This window comes from Odontesthes bonariensis, chromosome 19 (genome assembly GCF_027942865.1).
Source record: "Odontesthes bonariensis isolate fOdoBon6 chromosome 19, fOdoBon6.hap1, whole genome shotgun sequence".
Classification (NCBI taxonomy): domain Eukaryota; kingdom Metazoa; phylum Chordata; class Actinopteri; order Atheriniformes; family Atherinopsidae; genus Odontesthes; species Odontesthes bonariensis.
Genome location: NC_134524.1, coordinates 13,378,291 through 13,394,595, shown reverse-complemented (window position 1 = coordinate 13,394,595; position 16,305 = coordinate 13,378,291). Strand labels below are relative to the sequence as shown.

The window sequence follows — 16,305 nt, the reverse complement described above, 5'->3', positions numbered from 1 at the left end:
TATCATACATTCTCGCACACCAGTGAATGCATTGGAGGCAATATAAGATTCAGTGTCTTACTCAAGGACACTTTGACATGTGGACATGGGAAGCCAAAAGTCAAGCCACTGACTCAGTTGGTAGACAACTGCTTTGCCCATGTAATAAAAAAAAACGGGGTATTTTTCTTCAAGTTTTGACAAAGATGTGACAGCTTTAATGCAGTTTATAAAAGAAAATATGAGTATGAGGACAAAGCTGACACTCAGTGGGGTTACATGGCACTGAAAGGATCGGATAATTGGCTAAATTACAATAAGAATGAGTTGAGCAAGGGTAATAATCCTTGGATATATGGCGGTGAATGAATCGAATCAAACTCAGGCATTCGAGAAAATGGCGAATGAAGAGCAAGATGAAGGTACCTCCCTCTCCATTTTGTTTGTGATGAGCTGCTTATTGCACAAAAACGTGATGCACGGCGGCGCATTCTCCATCGCGTTTGTTTCTTTCTGACGGCGACAACAATTGTAATATCGTCTCTTCCGACTTCTGGTTCACAACCACAGGAAAAAATCTCGAGCATGCGCAGAACGCAAAGTCTAATTCACCACGTGCTTCACCCGTCTACAAGCACGTTTAATTTGACTTTCAACCGAGTTATCTCGGGGTCTTAATCCGATCACGAGTAATCCGATCCGATCCAATTTCTTGTCAGAATAAGGTGTCTACATGCACTTAATAACTCAATCTTATTGAAATTTTGCCAATTATCCGATCCTTTCAGTGCCATGTAACCCCACTGACTTAGTCAATAATAAGGAGAAGTTGTAAGAGATTTTAAACTCACTTCTTCGCTCATAAACAGAGGGAACTCTGGGAATGTGTCGTTACTGGAAGCAAAACTCAACACAATGTCTTAACCCTATTAGGAACACACACAAAATTCAGGCAAAAACAAAGTCAAGCTATAACGCAAACTAACTGACAGAAGCAGTGGTGTACCAGTAACCCTAGATTAAATTACAGTTCTGTCTTTTATCAAGGGAGTCTAATGACTGGGAAGAGAGTTGTGCTTCGACAAAATCAAACAGTAAAAATACCCTAAATATAGTATATATTTAAACTGAAATAAATCTCTTCAGGAGATGATACAATTTGCTGCTGACCTTCTTTACATCACTGCTTTACTCAGGTTCTGTATTGGTATATTTCTGTTCCACCAAAATAATCGCCAAACCGTTCCTTTAATGTTATACAAACCTTATGTTATGGTCTCAACCCACAGCAACCTCTGCGCAGCTCAACTTGTCTGATTCATCGCTCTCATCATGGTTGAACTGCTGTTCACAAGCTTCCTGCAGCTATGGCTTAAGTAAATTTCCATTTTTCTTTGCACACAGTTGAAAAGACAGTGGGGGCAACTACCCACCTATGGCTTGCCAGTCTGTGTATGAGTCATGAGCAGCTACATACAAACAGGATTTCTTTTAATGAAGTGCTGTATATGGCATCAGATGGATGGGGGAGAGGCAACAAAATATAAAAGAGGTTTATTCCGAGAAAAAAAAAAAAGCATGGAGACCACCACTTATGATAATGAACAGCCATCTAAAATATGTGGGGGACCTGTGGGCTGCAGAGCACCTATTTTTTATATTTTGTCAAGTGTCGAGATGTTTACTTGATGTGCTGAACATTTTTCTGCCAAATTATTTGGCCTAACTATTGTTCATGATTTCTGTCACAAGTTTTCAAAAACTTAGCTTGATTTAATTTCTAAAACACTTGTGCAGCCTTTGCAGTTCCTATCTCAAACCCCAAATAGTTAGGCAGATTGTTTGTAGAGTGTGAAGTGGTGTGGCATATGCCAAGAGATATTTGATTGTGCCATCATATTCTCTGTAGTGTCTCATTTAATGAAAAGTCATTAATTCTCCAACATAATTAGGCCACCATTTGAAAAGTCATGCTCAGCTAATTTGGACTGATCTTCAGTATGGGGCCACAGAGGGTCCAGCATAAATGGCTATTCTTTTGCCTGTGGAACATAGGTTTGCTAAAATCGAGATGTACAAGTGAATGTTGAAAGATAAACATTGGTGCACCATTTGCGGATTGCATGTTCTGTTGTTGAAAGGTTTTATTCTGTAACACTCCTCAGCTTTCGGTACAACACCAGTCCTCTCCTCAGTCTTGTTTATTACTTATTTGAACCACTGTCAGTGTGTTAGCACTGCATTATCTGCATGTTTCTAATGAAAAGTAAAGTGTCTAAGTAAAGCTTTTTTATGATGTTAATATATACAAAATGTTTTAACACAGTGGTACACATGCATTACTAGTTATGCTGTGCTGGGTTGGTCCATAACTGTTTATGAGAAAGTATTGTTTAGTATCATCTGTTGCTGAGTGATTTCCCTCTGGGATCAATAGATTTGACTATCGATAACTATATATTGTGCTGGAGTGCTTTTAGTAAGACTGGACGAGCACCTTCATTATGTTTGCGTTTAACTTTTACACAATTGCACAATAGCTGCCCAGGTTTTGATGATAGGAAACGTACATAAACACACACAGTATGATATTAACTCATGTCAGTGTGACATCCTTAGACAACATAAAAACATACTTCACCTATTTTCTGCTGAAGCATCGATAGTTGAACTTCTCTGGGGAGCTCGTTGCTGTTCAGGGTCTGACTCCAGTTCAAACCGATATAGTTACTCGGTTCCTGTCAGCAAACTTTCCACCTGAGTAAGTAGTTCCTCGCTCACAGGAACTACGCCCCTTGGTCTTCACCTGTGAAAACAGGTTAGTTTCAGAAGAAGTGTTTCAGTAGGGGTGAGAGAAGGGCTCTTGTACTTTGGTCAAGTGAAATTTTGACCAATTTGTTAAAACAGAGCATAATTTGCCTCCTTTAAAAGGGTCTTTGTATGCAGAGTTGAGGGTGCTTTATTTTCATCCAACAGTTCAAAGACATTCATATTAGTTCGATTGGTGATGCTAAATTAATTGTAGAGATGAAGGTGCACAGTTACCTGTCTCTGTGTCAGTCCTGGCATCCTTTTCAGGGTGTGCTTGCCTCAGTCTTACCCCATGACAGTTGGAACAGGATCTAGCCCACTTGACCCTGAATTGGATGAAACGTGTATCGAGAATTGATGGATAGACATGCACATTTGTGTGTATTAGTAGCTAATCTGCTGATTCTTACACCCACGTCAACATGGTCATGGACTTGTACAGCGTTTCTTTGGAGTATAGTGAGGCAGTCATTACTATGAGGAATCAGTGCAAAAGGAGTAGATAAAATTACACGTTGCTTCATGAAACCTTTAAACTGTTTTTCATTTTGTAATGTCTTAAAGAAGAAGCATCTTCAACTGGAGTTTACTCGTTCAAGTTTCAAGATGAAGAAATAGCCTCCATACAGGTGGATGAAAGGTTCTCGCTTATAACTCTACTTTTTCCAATCTATTTTACCACATTTTTGGAATATGTGTGTTGGTTATAAGTCACGGTTTAACCATGTCCGACCACAGGGAAACACAAAAAGGATTTCCTGTACACACATGGCAAATAAGAACAGTCTCTACGGCTATCAGACAAAGTACATGCTGCTGACAGGAAGCAGGTTAATGGAGTGGGTGCAAATTGGTGCTTGATTGCAGTGGTTGGTTGTTCCGTTTCTGAATTGGACTGCCGTCACACAGTTCATGAATTGAATTGGGCGTGGGTGGCCTCGGGAGTGAAAGTGTTTTTCTTTCCATGTTCCTCTTTTGATGTGACACATCAGGCTTTTTTTTTCACCCGATTTCAGCAAACGAAAAAAAATGGAAAAGATGTGGGCTTCAACATAATTCTGACCTGTGGACCTTCTCTGTAACCTTGAAGATCAGCTCTGAGAGGCAATCTCTTTATTTCACTGGGCTCGTGACTGCATGGAAAATAACTTTCATTTGGAAGCAGAACATTATGTCTATAGTTTAGAGCATTTTCACGGAACAAAATTACGTTGTATAAAAATATAAATTCGCAGTTTTTTTAAATCACCTTTAAATGTAATTGGGACTTTTCTTAACAATTTAATTAAAATGTTCAGCTTGTGATTTGAAGGCATACTTCCACTGCAGTGGGTGGATTATGTTGATATTGTCAGAGGAGTTCTCCTGATTTCTCAATATTCTGTTTATAAAATGGCTTGTCAGTATAAGCAGACAGAAGAGAAGCTCACCTATGATTGCTTGTACATAATTTAAATATTAACACCAGCAGCTCCTCAGCTGTTACACACTCAGTGTCTTGGACACAACACGGTTTCTCCCCACGTTCACAGCAGTGAATGCAGTTTTAAAGGCAACTAAGGACTCGCCTTCCCCCAGTTTCTCCCTCCCCTTGAGAGGATAGATCTGTGAAAAAGCAGCAGTAACACCCTCCGCAGCATGTTACTGCCTTTCTCTCCGAGCGCTCAATTAATCTAGATGCTCAACTGGTACAAAGTAGATTTTACAGAGCAGCGATCAGCCAGCAAGCTCCTACTTTAAATCGGCAAAACAGGAAGAAGGGGGGCTGCAGAGTGTGCGCGTCAAAATTCAAAAGTCAACAGAGACACGGATGTTTCACTCCCACTACTATCGCTCGACATACAGCCCACCCAAACAAGGTGAATATAAAAGAGAAGTTTGGACTGCAGTCTTGAATGTTCTTGCAAGATTTCCAGCATCTCTTTGTGGCTTTTTTTTTCTCTCAATCCACTCAAGTGTGGGAGTGAAAGCGTGTGAAATCTAGCAGGACTTCCAGATCACCAAGCGAGAAAGTCTGGAGGACATCATGGGAGCTTTAATGGTCATCTTTTCTCTTCAGCCGAAACAAAGTCGCAAAACGACAGGTAGGCGCCATGGTAAGGGGAGGATACAGTTTATTAAAATGCATTTCTCTCAATTTATCAGTATGACTGAAAGAGAAGTGATTTACTGAATGCTGTATTTGTCATTTTTTCATATTTTATCATCTTTTCTGTCTGTGTGTTACTGAGTTTGACATTCAGAAAGATCCTATTAATCTTTTTCTCTCTGTAATTCCTTCTGCATTTATGTTGCCACATCAGCAGTCCATGAAATTGACTTGAAATTGGCTGGATTTTGGTAAACATTTGAGGCTGAACTCTACAAACTTGCCTGACTTTTTCCATTTGCCTTCTCAATATTGATTTCACAGTGAGAGCCCCCATACACAGCATGCCAGATTAAATCTGTGCCAACGCAGTCATACATGTAACTTAGGTTACATCTCTGTCTCCCTGCAATAATTTACCAATCAGCATCACTATCATCACAGCTTGTCATTGTAACAAAAGACAAGGAAGACCACTCTTTAATGAAGAACAATGAAATGTTTAGTGGGCGGCCAGTGGACAATAACTGACAGAGGTTTTATTTAGTGGTGTAGTGGGATGGAGATAGAATAGACGACACTTAGTACAGTAAGTCATATTTCACTCGGGTTTTGTAAGAGAGCTTGAGACCAAAATGAATTAGAGAGTCTTTGTAACTCTGGTAAGCAATAGATCATGAACTAGGCAGATGGGTGCACACTAAGCATATTTTATAGAGACCTAGAAAGTAGAACGTGGGATACAGATGCAGTCTTGCTGTAGACTTCATGCATAAATCAATACAGTATTACTACTAATGAATATGGAGCAGACACTACCATGGCTGACCTAGAAATAGCGGTTCTTACTCCCTTAATGTTGCTACATGTGATGCTGTTGTTTATTGATATAATGAAAAATTCAGAGTAAAACGGGCTTTACACTCCTCGTGGGTGATGCTGAAGTTCAGCTGCTGAAATCAGCTGTAGCTAACTGAATCAGGAATGTTTTTTTTTTCTCCATATCATGATTCTCAAGAAAATTATGCTAATCAGATGCAGGCTGCCATGTTGTAAGACTGTTTACGTAAATGGCAAATTGAAAATGCATTCAAAGGCTTTTTTTGTTGCCACATCCCTCAAAGGCAAAATTTGTGTTGGATCACCATCTTCAACATTATACAAACGGCCACTAAAGCACACACATCTGCATCTACAAAATCCTCCAGCTATCTGAGAATGATAAAAACCACATCAAATTAAACACATTGAAGAAATATGTGTTGATGCAGTTTGATAGAATAACTGACAAGAGTTTTTATATTTATTCTTCCTACATTCAGGAACTTTGAGAGTTGTCCCAGAGGGCAATAGTTGATACTCCTCATGTCGGAAATGAACAGAATCCAGGGCTATCTTTTTAGCCCATCTGATGGTGCAGTGAGAGCAGCTGTCACGTAAGGAACCTTCAGTTTGGGTGTGTACAATCCTGGCTTTCAGATCAGCTGAGACCCCTGAACAAATCTGACCCTCCACATTGCAACACATTTAAAGTGTTCAAACAGAAGAACAGAACCAGTGTTTCCTTACTCACACCAAATAAACTGAGTGTCATTCAGAAACATTATTTATTCTAAAGTCAACATAGTGGGTCTATGACAGTGCACCATACACATATACATCAAGGTATTAAAATGATGAAGTCTGTTTTATAGTTTGGATATTTCAATCAGTGGGGTATATGTCAGTGGAGTAGCTCCAAAAGTAATTTTCATTTTTCTTGTATTAATAGCAATGATTTTTAGTCCATGCTACTGTGCCATTTCATTGACACTGTGCAAATATAAGTCTGGGTCCTCCTTCTTCATCAGCGCTACTAGTGCTGCATTATCAAAATATTTGATGATATAATGGTTTGGCACTATGGTAACATCAGTCATTGGTTGGATTCGGCTCCATGAACATAACAACAGGGAAACCTGACGAACCCATCCTAATGTTATGGATGCAGAAGTGTGTTTTCTTTTCGAGATGAAGATCAATTAAATGCCGAGTTACTTATTATATTCCAGGATTAATCGGAATACAATTTTTGATATTGTCGTTTACAAAAAAAAAGCATTTGCTTCGTTCTTAAACAGAAATATTTGCCGTCTTTGTTGAGGTAAATTTCTTTGGATCTGATGCTTTCACTATTTTGTTGTGTTTCACACAACAACCAATTCATTGAATAGATAATAGAAAACAAATAGATAAAAGCTCTGACTCGTACATTCCTAGTTGCAGGTAAACTTCTATGTACTTTTGTAAATCCAGGTCACAGCTATGTTTCACACTTAAATCGTTCAGATTTTCTCTAATCATCACATTGTGACTGATGCAATAAAAGGCTTTTTATGTGGAGAAATGAGAAAACTCGCTGTCTGAGATACCCTAATGCTACTCCATCGCCCACTCTAATTCTTTCAATTCATTTTCATTGCTGCATTTATCCACATGACAAGAGATGATGATCCAATAAGTACCCATAGAACTGTGGCCTTTAAAAAAAACTCACCTTGCACAGTTTTGAGTTTTCCATCTGTGTGAAATGTCCTAAAGATAAGAGACGGACTGGTGTTGTAATAGTATGATGGATTTGTCCTTGCACTTTCTGTCATTTGAATGTCTTGCCCATTTGTGTTGCCGGGAGCTGTTATGAGTAGAGTGTAGGAGTGAGATAGGTGCACTCAGCTGTTCAAATGGAAACAGCAGAACGTTAACTACTGTATGAGTCAGGCTGCCACACTGAAATTTATTCGTCTATCAGAAGCAGTTGCCTGCTTTTAGAATAATCATCCCAAGAATACCAAAACAAGTTGAGATTTGCACTTTCTGCGGTCTTTTGCTGATTTTGTGACATGAACACAAGGGGTGATGGGAATGTCCAGTGTGCTTCTTGTTGTTGGCCCCCTTTCCTTTCAGGCCTTCTGGTGTTTACAGAGCTGAGTGGAGACTTTGGCCGACCACAGCGGGAGCAGCTGTCATTTTAAGGGTAGCCACGCCACCAATCACCATTTTCACGCATTGCCCCATCTGATCGCATGTAAAAATGTTCCTGTTGAAATACAAACATTTGCAGCAAGCAATCATCACTTGTTATATAAGAACAGCTGAGCTTCTGCCAAGCAAAATGACCACATGGAAAACAATTTCAACTTTGTGTGTTCACTTCAGCTCAACCCTTGAAGTGTTTAATTAAAGTTATCTTTGAATGTTGCTTTTCATCCACAGTCTCAAAAGGACTTACAAGTGACTGTATTGATAGTTTGTTAGTCAAAGCAAATAATTACTATGAAATTGACTGTATGCCAAAGGCACTTTGAGTTTATCTCATTAATTTTCTTCCAACCCATCTGTCACATGCAACACTTTTCACAGAACTACTCCTCTCCTTCAGAAGTGCTTGGTGGATGATGCCACAGTGTGACAGAGATTTTAGAGAACATTTAGTGTGCACATGGCTTTTTACGGCTCATGGGATTGTAGGTACAAGTCTATTGATCCAGATCACAGTATGAGGTACCAGCCAATAAGACAAACCCTGTTGTTAATGATATACATTACGTGATAAGCTGCAGTAGACTATGGTACTGCAGTTAGATAAGAGACCAATTTTCCACATTCTTTTCTGATACAAGGCTTACTGTTTTAAATATATGAATACATTGTATATGAATACATTTATAAATATATATATATATATAAAATAAATTATTTTTTTCCCCTCACCAATGGTTGGAAAAGGTCATTGATTTTGACAAAGCCACATGAAATGCAAAAGACATCAAACATCCAGATTCTCTGATTATGTAAATGACCCAGGCTATGCATAAGGAAATTAGGAAAAAGTCACCTATGCAGCTTCCAGGTCCTTTTTTATTATTTATTTTTTCTTTTTCTTATCAGCAACATGTAACTCAGCCCTCTTTAAAGTGACCATATCATTACACAAGGTTTTTTTGTCATTTAAATTAGCATTTAGATTGAAAAGCAAATCCATAACAGTTGGGTTTGGGCTTGTTTTGGGTTTCTGCCATGGCATGGGAGCAGTGCAGCAGCATATGCATATTAATCACTCCATTCCAACAGGGCATGGGAACCAGTATTAAGAGAGTTCACTTTGAACTGTATTAACGAACAGCATACAGTTTAGAGGAGCTCTACAGGTGCAGAAAAAGTGGGATTAGCAGATAGCATACAGATAGAGATGTGGCTAATGATGAGTAAATCTTAGTACAGATTTCAGAGGAACCAGAGGAATACCATTTATGGTGCAGCAGTGGTCTAACACCATAAACTGAGACCAATAATTATTGAAATTGTCCAAAGGCAAAGGTCATTTCACCAATATATTCATAATCCAAAGCTTGTGATGGACTGGCGACCCATCCAGGGTGTACCCTGCATCTAGCTCAGTGGCAGCTGGGATAGGCTCAAACCACCCCACGACTATGGTAAGGATTGTACTTACATCGCACAAGGCTTTGTACCTGGAGCATTAGTCTGATTCAGTGTGTTTTAAGGAACAGCTGGTTGATAATAGCTAAGGAAATTAAAACGAGGCTGACCTGGGACATACAGTCAACTTATGAAACAACTTATTTTCAATTTAAATATTTATTAGGTAATACATGGTTGTTTAAGCGATTAGTGAATGACAGCTTTGTTTTATTTTCACTCTATCCAAGTAAATTATTAGCATTATTGTTTTGAGCATTAGTGACAGATTTCACCTCAGTCAGAATAAATTCATTTCCTATTTGCTATCCTCCCAAAGCAAACTTTTGTATGCTGTATTTGTGCGGATTTTGAGCAGTTCTTCTTATATAATCTGGGTCCAAAGTAATTTCGCACCCTTCTAACAGTCGCTGAACAAAACAGCATTACATTAATAAATTACGATTATCGAGACGTGGGTAAGTTCAGGTCTGTCTGGTCATCAGTTCTCTAGTCACAGTTTTTGCACAGCCCACAATAAATGATATGGCAGCTTTGGTTATGAATGTCTTCATCCCTTTCCCACCATCCTGCCATAACTAAATTAGAATGTCAATAAGTCAACAAGCAATCATTTGATGATACTGTTACTCACAACTCGCTTCACTGAATGAACATGTTTCTGTTCACCGAGAGCAAATAAGTTTAGGCTGTGTTCTTCATTTTGATTAAAAACATGTATGTTGTGCATGTATCAAACTGAATTTTCAGTCCCAAATGTCTTTACCTACTGAATAATTTTCTAAACGATGGTCTCATTATGACCAATAACATTGGCCATTATGTAATTCAACACAATGCACAATATTAGTTAATGCATCTCCGTGTACTTCCAGTATATTCAAGACTTATTTGAGTAGATTCTTGTCGTTTCCACTTGATGGCAGCATATTCAAACAAACCAACGTTATGCAGTAAGACAACAGAAAGAATAGCAACACTTTAATTAAGATATACTGTAGAATAAGGAGTGGAGGTTAGGGTGGTGTCCCTTAATGAAATTCTTTTAAGTAGTCAAAATGCTGGCATTTGCAGGCAGTTTATCTTGTGGGCAGCTCTATTTAATTGTGAAAAATGAAGCCGTGATTAAATCCTGCTGAACAAAAACAAAATCCAAGTAGATTTGGCTAATTATTTAGTCATTTCAGACACATCTCATGTATGATATCAGTATGTAAGACATGTCTGAAACAGCAAGACCTTGAATTGCCTGTAACATTGCTCTCTTTTGAGTAAAAAGATTATTGTTCTAAGAAACTGTTTTGCCTTAGAAAACCTTAAAAATTGGATGTCAAACTCCCTGGACCATGATCTGTTTCTCTGAATTTAATCATATTAATTAGTTGAATTAACCATTTTCTTTGGAAGTTACAGGCTGTGGCCTTCTTGTGTAATTTCTCAAAATAAATGGAAGACATTAGTTTGTTTTAATGCCACGTTGCCACACTCTGCTTTGTCTACTGAAGGGAATTCAATTGTAACTCAATTTAGCGTAAGGAAACACTTCCTCCTTCAGCTGTGTTTATGTTAACAGAAGGACTGAACTGGCTGGAAGGCAGTGGCAACAACTTGGATTCAAAGAAACCTAAATGTCTATAGAAGATGGAATATGTTACACACAGGGAAGTGTTGACATTTCTTAACTTGCTCCCAATGAATAGCAAGGTTTAAGTGAAAATCAGAGAAACAAATTATGTAAAAGAGAAAAAATACTCTTTTGAACTTGTCGATGAACTTTTGAGCACTCTTGTGTAAAATGATAAATGTGGCTGGGTTCTTATGGTGGTATATGGTACGCAGTTCAGTTTTCGTTTGATAAATTTAAAGGTATACTTGGTCATTTTCTGTAGTGGTAGTGTTGTAAATGGAAGCAAAACCTATAATTCAATGGCTAAACTTCTGTTACTACCTTTAGTTACCTTTAGTTAGCATGTCTGAGTGTGAAATTCCTCAAGTAAATTATTTGGTAGACTCTCTGAAGGAGGAAATTGCAGCATGTAGACTCTTTTTTAAAAGTTAGACAGTTTGGTCTTTCAGCGAATGTTACTTAAGAGGGAGTAAATTGTGTTTTTTTGTTGTGGACATGTGAATGGATACATTTGGTTATCTAATTAATGTGTTTACAGCAGCAAGATGAGTTAGTGGAAATGAGTAGAAAACGGGTCTGTGGTCATAAATTGAAAGGAAATGTCACTCAGTGATCATTTTCATTGTTTTCTTCTTTTTTTTTTTACTTCCCCGGCAGTAAATGAAAGATAGATTAATAATTTAGTCATCTCATAAGAATTTCTTGCAAACAGGAAAATGAAAAATATCGTTTTTATGTATGCTTTCAAAAATCAATACTTCATTAACTCTATCTCAGTTTATGCCGTCTGTGTATTATTGTAATCATTTTCAGAGTCCCAGTGGGTGCGATTGAATCTATGATATTTGAATCTGAACTGAAACCCTGCTAATGTGATACTCTGTGTATTTTTCCTGCAGCAGTTTTGTCTGTTTGCAGGTGCTGCACACATTCTCTGCCACCTACAGTACAGATCATGCTTCCTACTCCATCCAACACACCACAATGCTATGCAGTGGCAATTACCTTCATCACCAATCATACACTGATTGATACAGCACACTGTGTGCTGATGACATGCACAAACGTTGATTATTTTCATCAGCATTAGCCAAGGGCCTTGATTATACCCTGTGCAAAGTGCTGAGGTGATTGGAGAGCAGATGTTGGAAAATGTGGGAAGTTTCTTTGAAATTAGGTCTGATATTAGTGTTGAATAAGAGCATTAAAAAACAGTACAAAGAGAGAACATGTCCGTGTGAATGGAAGTTTTCCCCCTCTCCGTCTATATTTCCTCTATGCAAGACTTCTATTATACCTTTTTTTCACCTTTACCACCTGTTCTAGATGAGCTTCCTACACAGTTTCCTGTCCTGTCATGTTAACTGTCAGTACACACAAACTTCCATCCACACACTCTCAGAGCTCGGTAGCTGTATTTGGCATTTTTGCAATTCGCAAATGCAGGGATAAAATAATAATGAAAACAATTAGATGTCCTATGGCATGCGCAGCAGACTGATTGTTTCCATGGGAAAACAGCATCTTTACAATTCCTTTTGAGCCGACAGTTTGTGAAGATGATCAGCTCCTTCCCTGAGTGGCTGTTCTTTATCTGCTTAGCGTCTCTTAGGTAGAAACGACGTTGTCACATTTTCTAGTCAAGTACGCACAAAATGTCCCGGAAGTATCATCTTCACGTGCTTTCTGTACTAAAAGAGAAGACATTGCTTCTCAGCAAAAAAAAGATTTAGCTTTAGCTGGTTTTGGCAGTAAGATCCCATGAAATGATGTGGCCCATGTTGAAGGTACATTCACATTACACATTCTGGAAACATCTCTTTTGGTGTCATGAGGATGTTGGATAGTTAAGGGGTTAGTCTGTTAATGTTTGAATTAAAAATGGAACGAGGACAATCTGATCATGTTAACATTTCTTCATAATGTATATTGAAGGATACAAAAAATCTGCTGCTTCTACAAGGAGTCAGGAGGCACCAGATGACATCCTTCCCTTATCTGTAGCAGCAACCTGCTGCCCCATTTCCTCTCAGAACTTCAAAGGCTTTTTCTCCCCACCATGTTGTCTTTCTACCTGACCTCTCTTTCTTCATCCCTCCCTTAAGGTTTTGTGCTTAATTTAAAGTCAGTGATGGTGAGGTTCCAGATACAGGCTATTTTTCGGCCTGACATTTTACACAAAAATCATCCTTCAGCCTCTTTGTGGAATGTCATTTCACTCATAGCCTTTACTAGAGTAGGTCCCTCGCAGATGAATTTGAAGTGGTGGGAAATATTGGAAAGGTTATGAATATTTTAAGAGAATTTAAGATGTATTATTTAGAAAACTAGATTATTTTTCTTGTAATGTATTTCCACATTTATATATCATGAATTGTAACAGTGATATTAGTAAAACTGTGCAAAACACATCATTGCTAACTTTCAGAAAAGGAAAAATAACTAAAATGAACAAAACCCTGGTTGAGAATGACTTTATGCCAAAGAACCGCATAACTCTGACTTGGAAATCTGACTCCCCTGCTCTTTTTGCTCCATGGTCATTGTAAATGAACAGCTTCATAGGATAAGCTCTAAATTGTTGATTTAACCCACATAAAAAAAAAAAAAAAAGGAAAAGTCAGGGAGGCCACCGTCCATCATTAGCATTCATCTTCTCTTTTAGGAGTCTTTCTATTGTCTGTCTTTGTCACTGTGATCAGGTTCATCCCCTCTCCTCCCTCCTTACCCTTATCCGTTCTCTCCTCACGCCCCCTTGTCTTTTATCCTTGCCACTAAGTCTTTTCCCCTCCTTCCTTTCTCTTCCACTCACTTCTTCTTACCCTCCCTCCCTCTCTGACTTGCGCCGATTTCTAATCAGAGCCACAGAAGCGGGGCATTTAAGTGGAGTTAAATGGCCTGCTGACAGTGCTTCACACTGGGCTCTGTGTTGTCGGCCATGGGCAGTCTGTGATCTGTGCGACATGTTGACTATGAACTTGGAGGGACTGGAAATGATTGCCGTGCTGGCTGTAATTGTCCTATTCGTTAAGGTGCTGGAGCAGTTTGGTTTGTTAGAGTCCGGTTATGACGGTAAGCAAACTATTTTTATGTTTGAAATTAATGTTGTTGTTTTTCTTTTTTTTTTATCATGGTGATCGACCACTTGTTACAGACAAGTTTTCTGGAAGCACGAGCTTGGTGTGTTGACACAGCTGACTTTTTTTTCTTTTTTTTTATCTGAGGCACTAGAGGTGATCATCTGACAGTTATGATGATTAAAAAAAAAAATTGACTTTGAGATGTGTCATTGGGTTCCATCCGTTGCACATCTTTGTCACTTTCTTAATCTTCTTTTTTTCTCACTGTTTTTATCAATTTTCTGATCATATACATCATGATACAAACTATATGTAAGCGTTAAAAGGTCTAAATTTAACCAAGCACAATATAAAGATAGTACTTTTAATACTTTTACGTCTTTAGAGTATGGCATCTCTCTGAGTCATCTAATTTTGCTGCTAATTGCTTTAATAGTTAAAATAACTCAGTGTTATGATCTGCCTTCCTGCTTTTCATACGTTTTTGTGGTGTTGACTATTTAAAGCTTTTACATTCTGTACACTCGGGTCTTAACAGATGAGCTCAACTTTGTTGCTTATTAGAATATAGAATAAAACGAGACGGTGGCTAATTTATTTATCCAAATCAGAGTGAAACGTCTAAGGATAACATGTCATTTGCAGCAGCTTGAACATTGTGAACTTGGAACCGGTAGAAAACTTGCTTAGAATGAAGAGGGTTATCATTTGAATTAAACTGGGTAATATGCTGCCCATTCAAAATTTTTCACTTTGAAGATGAAAAAGTTGATAAGAGCTTTCTCTTATATCACTTGTAAAGTTGTAGAGAAGCTTCAGTTATTTGGTTACAGCTGCAAATAGACTGCAGTAGCTGTAAAAGATGCCTTTGCGTCATGATGAATATTTTTTTTTTTTTTTTTGGCATCCTGTTGCTGTTCTGTGTTGCTTAATAGGGAACAATTATTGAGGCAGTGCCCACTGGAGATTTGTCAAGGTGCCATGTTGCACCTCTCTCACCAAAGTGTGAATCTAATATTTAGTAGTTAGGTCTCTCTGGCTCTGAAGACCACCTGTTATTTATAAGCTGTGCTTTCTGTACAGGCTGCCAGGCTGTTTGCCTTATGGTTAGGCTTCACAAACATCCTCGGAACTCATTTTTAGTGTTGCTTCTTTGACGATTCAAGATTCAAATATTTGCTCGTTTTATTTGAATTTCTAATGTTTACTGAATGAGTCTTGCAACCCTTTTTCCACAACAGTCAGGATTGCTTGTAAAATGCAAGTGCAAGTGGCATGCAATCATTTTTTGACTCATATTTGCTTAGTTCAAATTGGATTCCAGCAACATTTTTCAAATAAAAAGTTGAAACGGGCATGTTTACCGCTGTGTTGCATCACCACCTCTTGCAAAAACTTTGAGTTCTGTTGTGTTCCGAGAAGGCCAGTTGCTGAAGATTTGAAACCTAATTGTTTTCCAATTTTCTTACATAGTACAGGATTTTAGTGGTTCGGGGCATTCTTTGTACCATTTTTTTTTAATGGGTGAGATGTCTGGACTGCAGGCCAATTTAGCTAGCTGTTGTATTATATGCAGAGGGTGGTTTTGCAATATATTGTTGAGTTAAAATAGAATGGAATAGAATAGAAACAAATAAATTAAATTTAAAAAATCTTTATTTATCCCAAAGGGAAATTATATTGTTGCAGTGTTTTTTCTTCTTCTGAACAATCATTATGAGCTTTCATCATGTATTGTTATTGCTGCTGGCAGAAATAACCTCCTGTATGTGTGTGTTGCATCCTTGTTGATGAAGCCTAATACAGATTACTCTTTGTTTGTTCTGCACAATGTTCTGTAGAGGGTGGTCAGTGTTGTTATTTATGTTCATTTGGTTGTACAGCATTCCTCTTTTTATAATCAGGTGGGCTCTTTTTAAAATCTCAGGGCTCCAGAGCACCACAGCACAGAGCCAGCTTTCTCCATGAGTGCATTAAGTTTCTTTGAGTCTCTGGCTCTGATGCTGCCGCCCCAACAGATGGCTGCAAAGCACCATGAAGTCTCCACTACAGATCTGTAGTGCAACATCTCGGTACATTTTCTCGAGAGCCCAAGCTTCCTTAAGAAGTACAGTCTGTTGTGTCCTTCCTTGAAAACAGCCGTTGTCTTGCATTTCCAGTCTAGTCTGCTACTGCTGTCCAGGTAGACTCACAGGCATCTGCAGTTCTAAAGTGTCTGGCTTATTCATGGTCCTCCAAAA

At 38.4% G+C, this 16,305-nt stretch overlaps 1 protein-coding gene across 7 annotated transcripts in view; it reads left to right on the top strand.

The window, feature by feature from the left end:
* kcnip4a (potassium voltage-gated channel interacting protein 4a) overlaps positions 1 to 16,305 on the top strand; it is a 141,640-nt gene that overhangs the window by 87,342 nt on the left and 37,993 nt on the right. The window contains exons 1-2 of one of the 7 annotated variants that reach the window (XM_075451700.1): positions 4,478 to 4,649; positions 4,747 to 4,886. The exons of 4 other annotated variants lie outside the window; for them this stretch is intronic. In XM_075451700.1, the coding sequence (XP_075307815.1) occupies positions 4,817 to 4,886 (70 nt within the window). In that variant the 5' untranslated portion in view covers positions 4,478 to 4,649; positions 4,747 to 4,816. Of the gene's footprint in view, positions 1 to 4,477; positions 4,650 to 4,746; positions 4,887 to 16,305 lie in introns of those variants that run through there. 2 more of the 7 variants (XM_075451703.1, XM_075451701.1) reach the window with 2 other exon arrangements.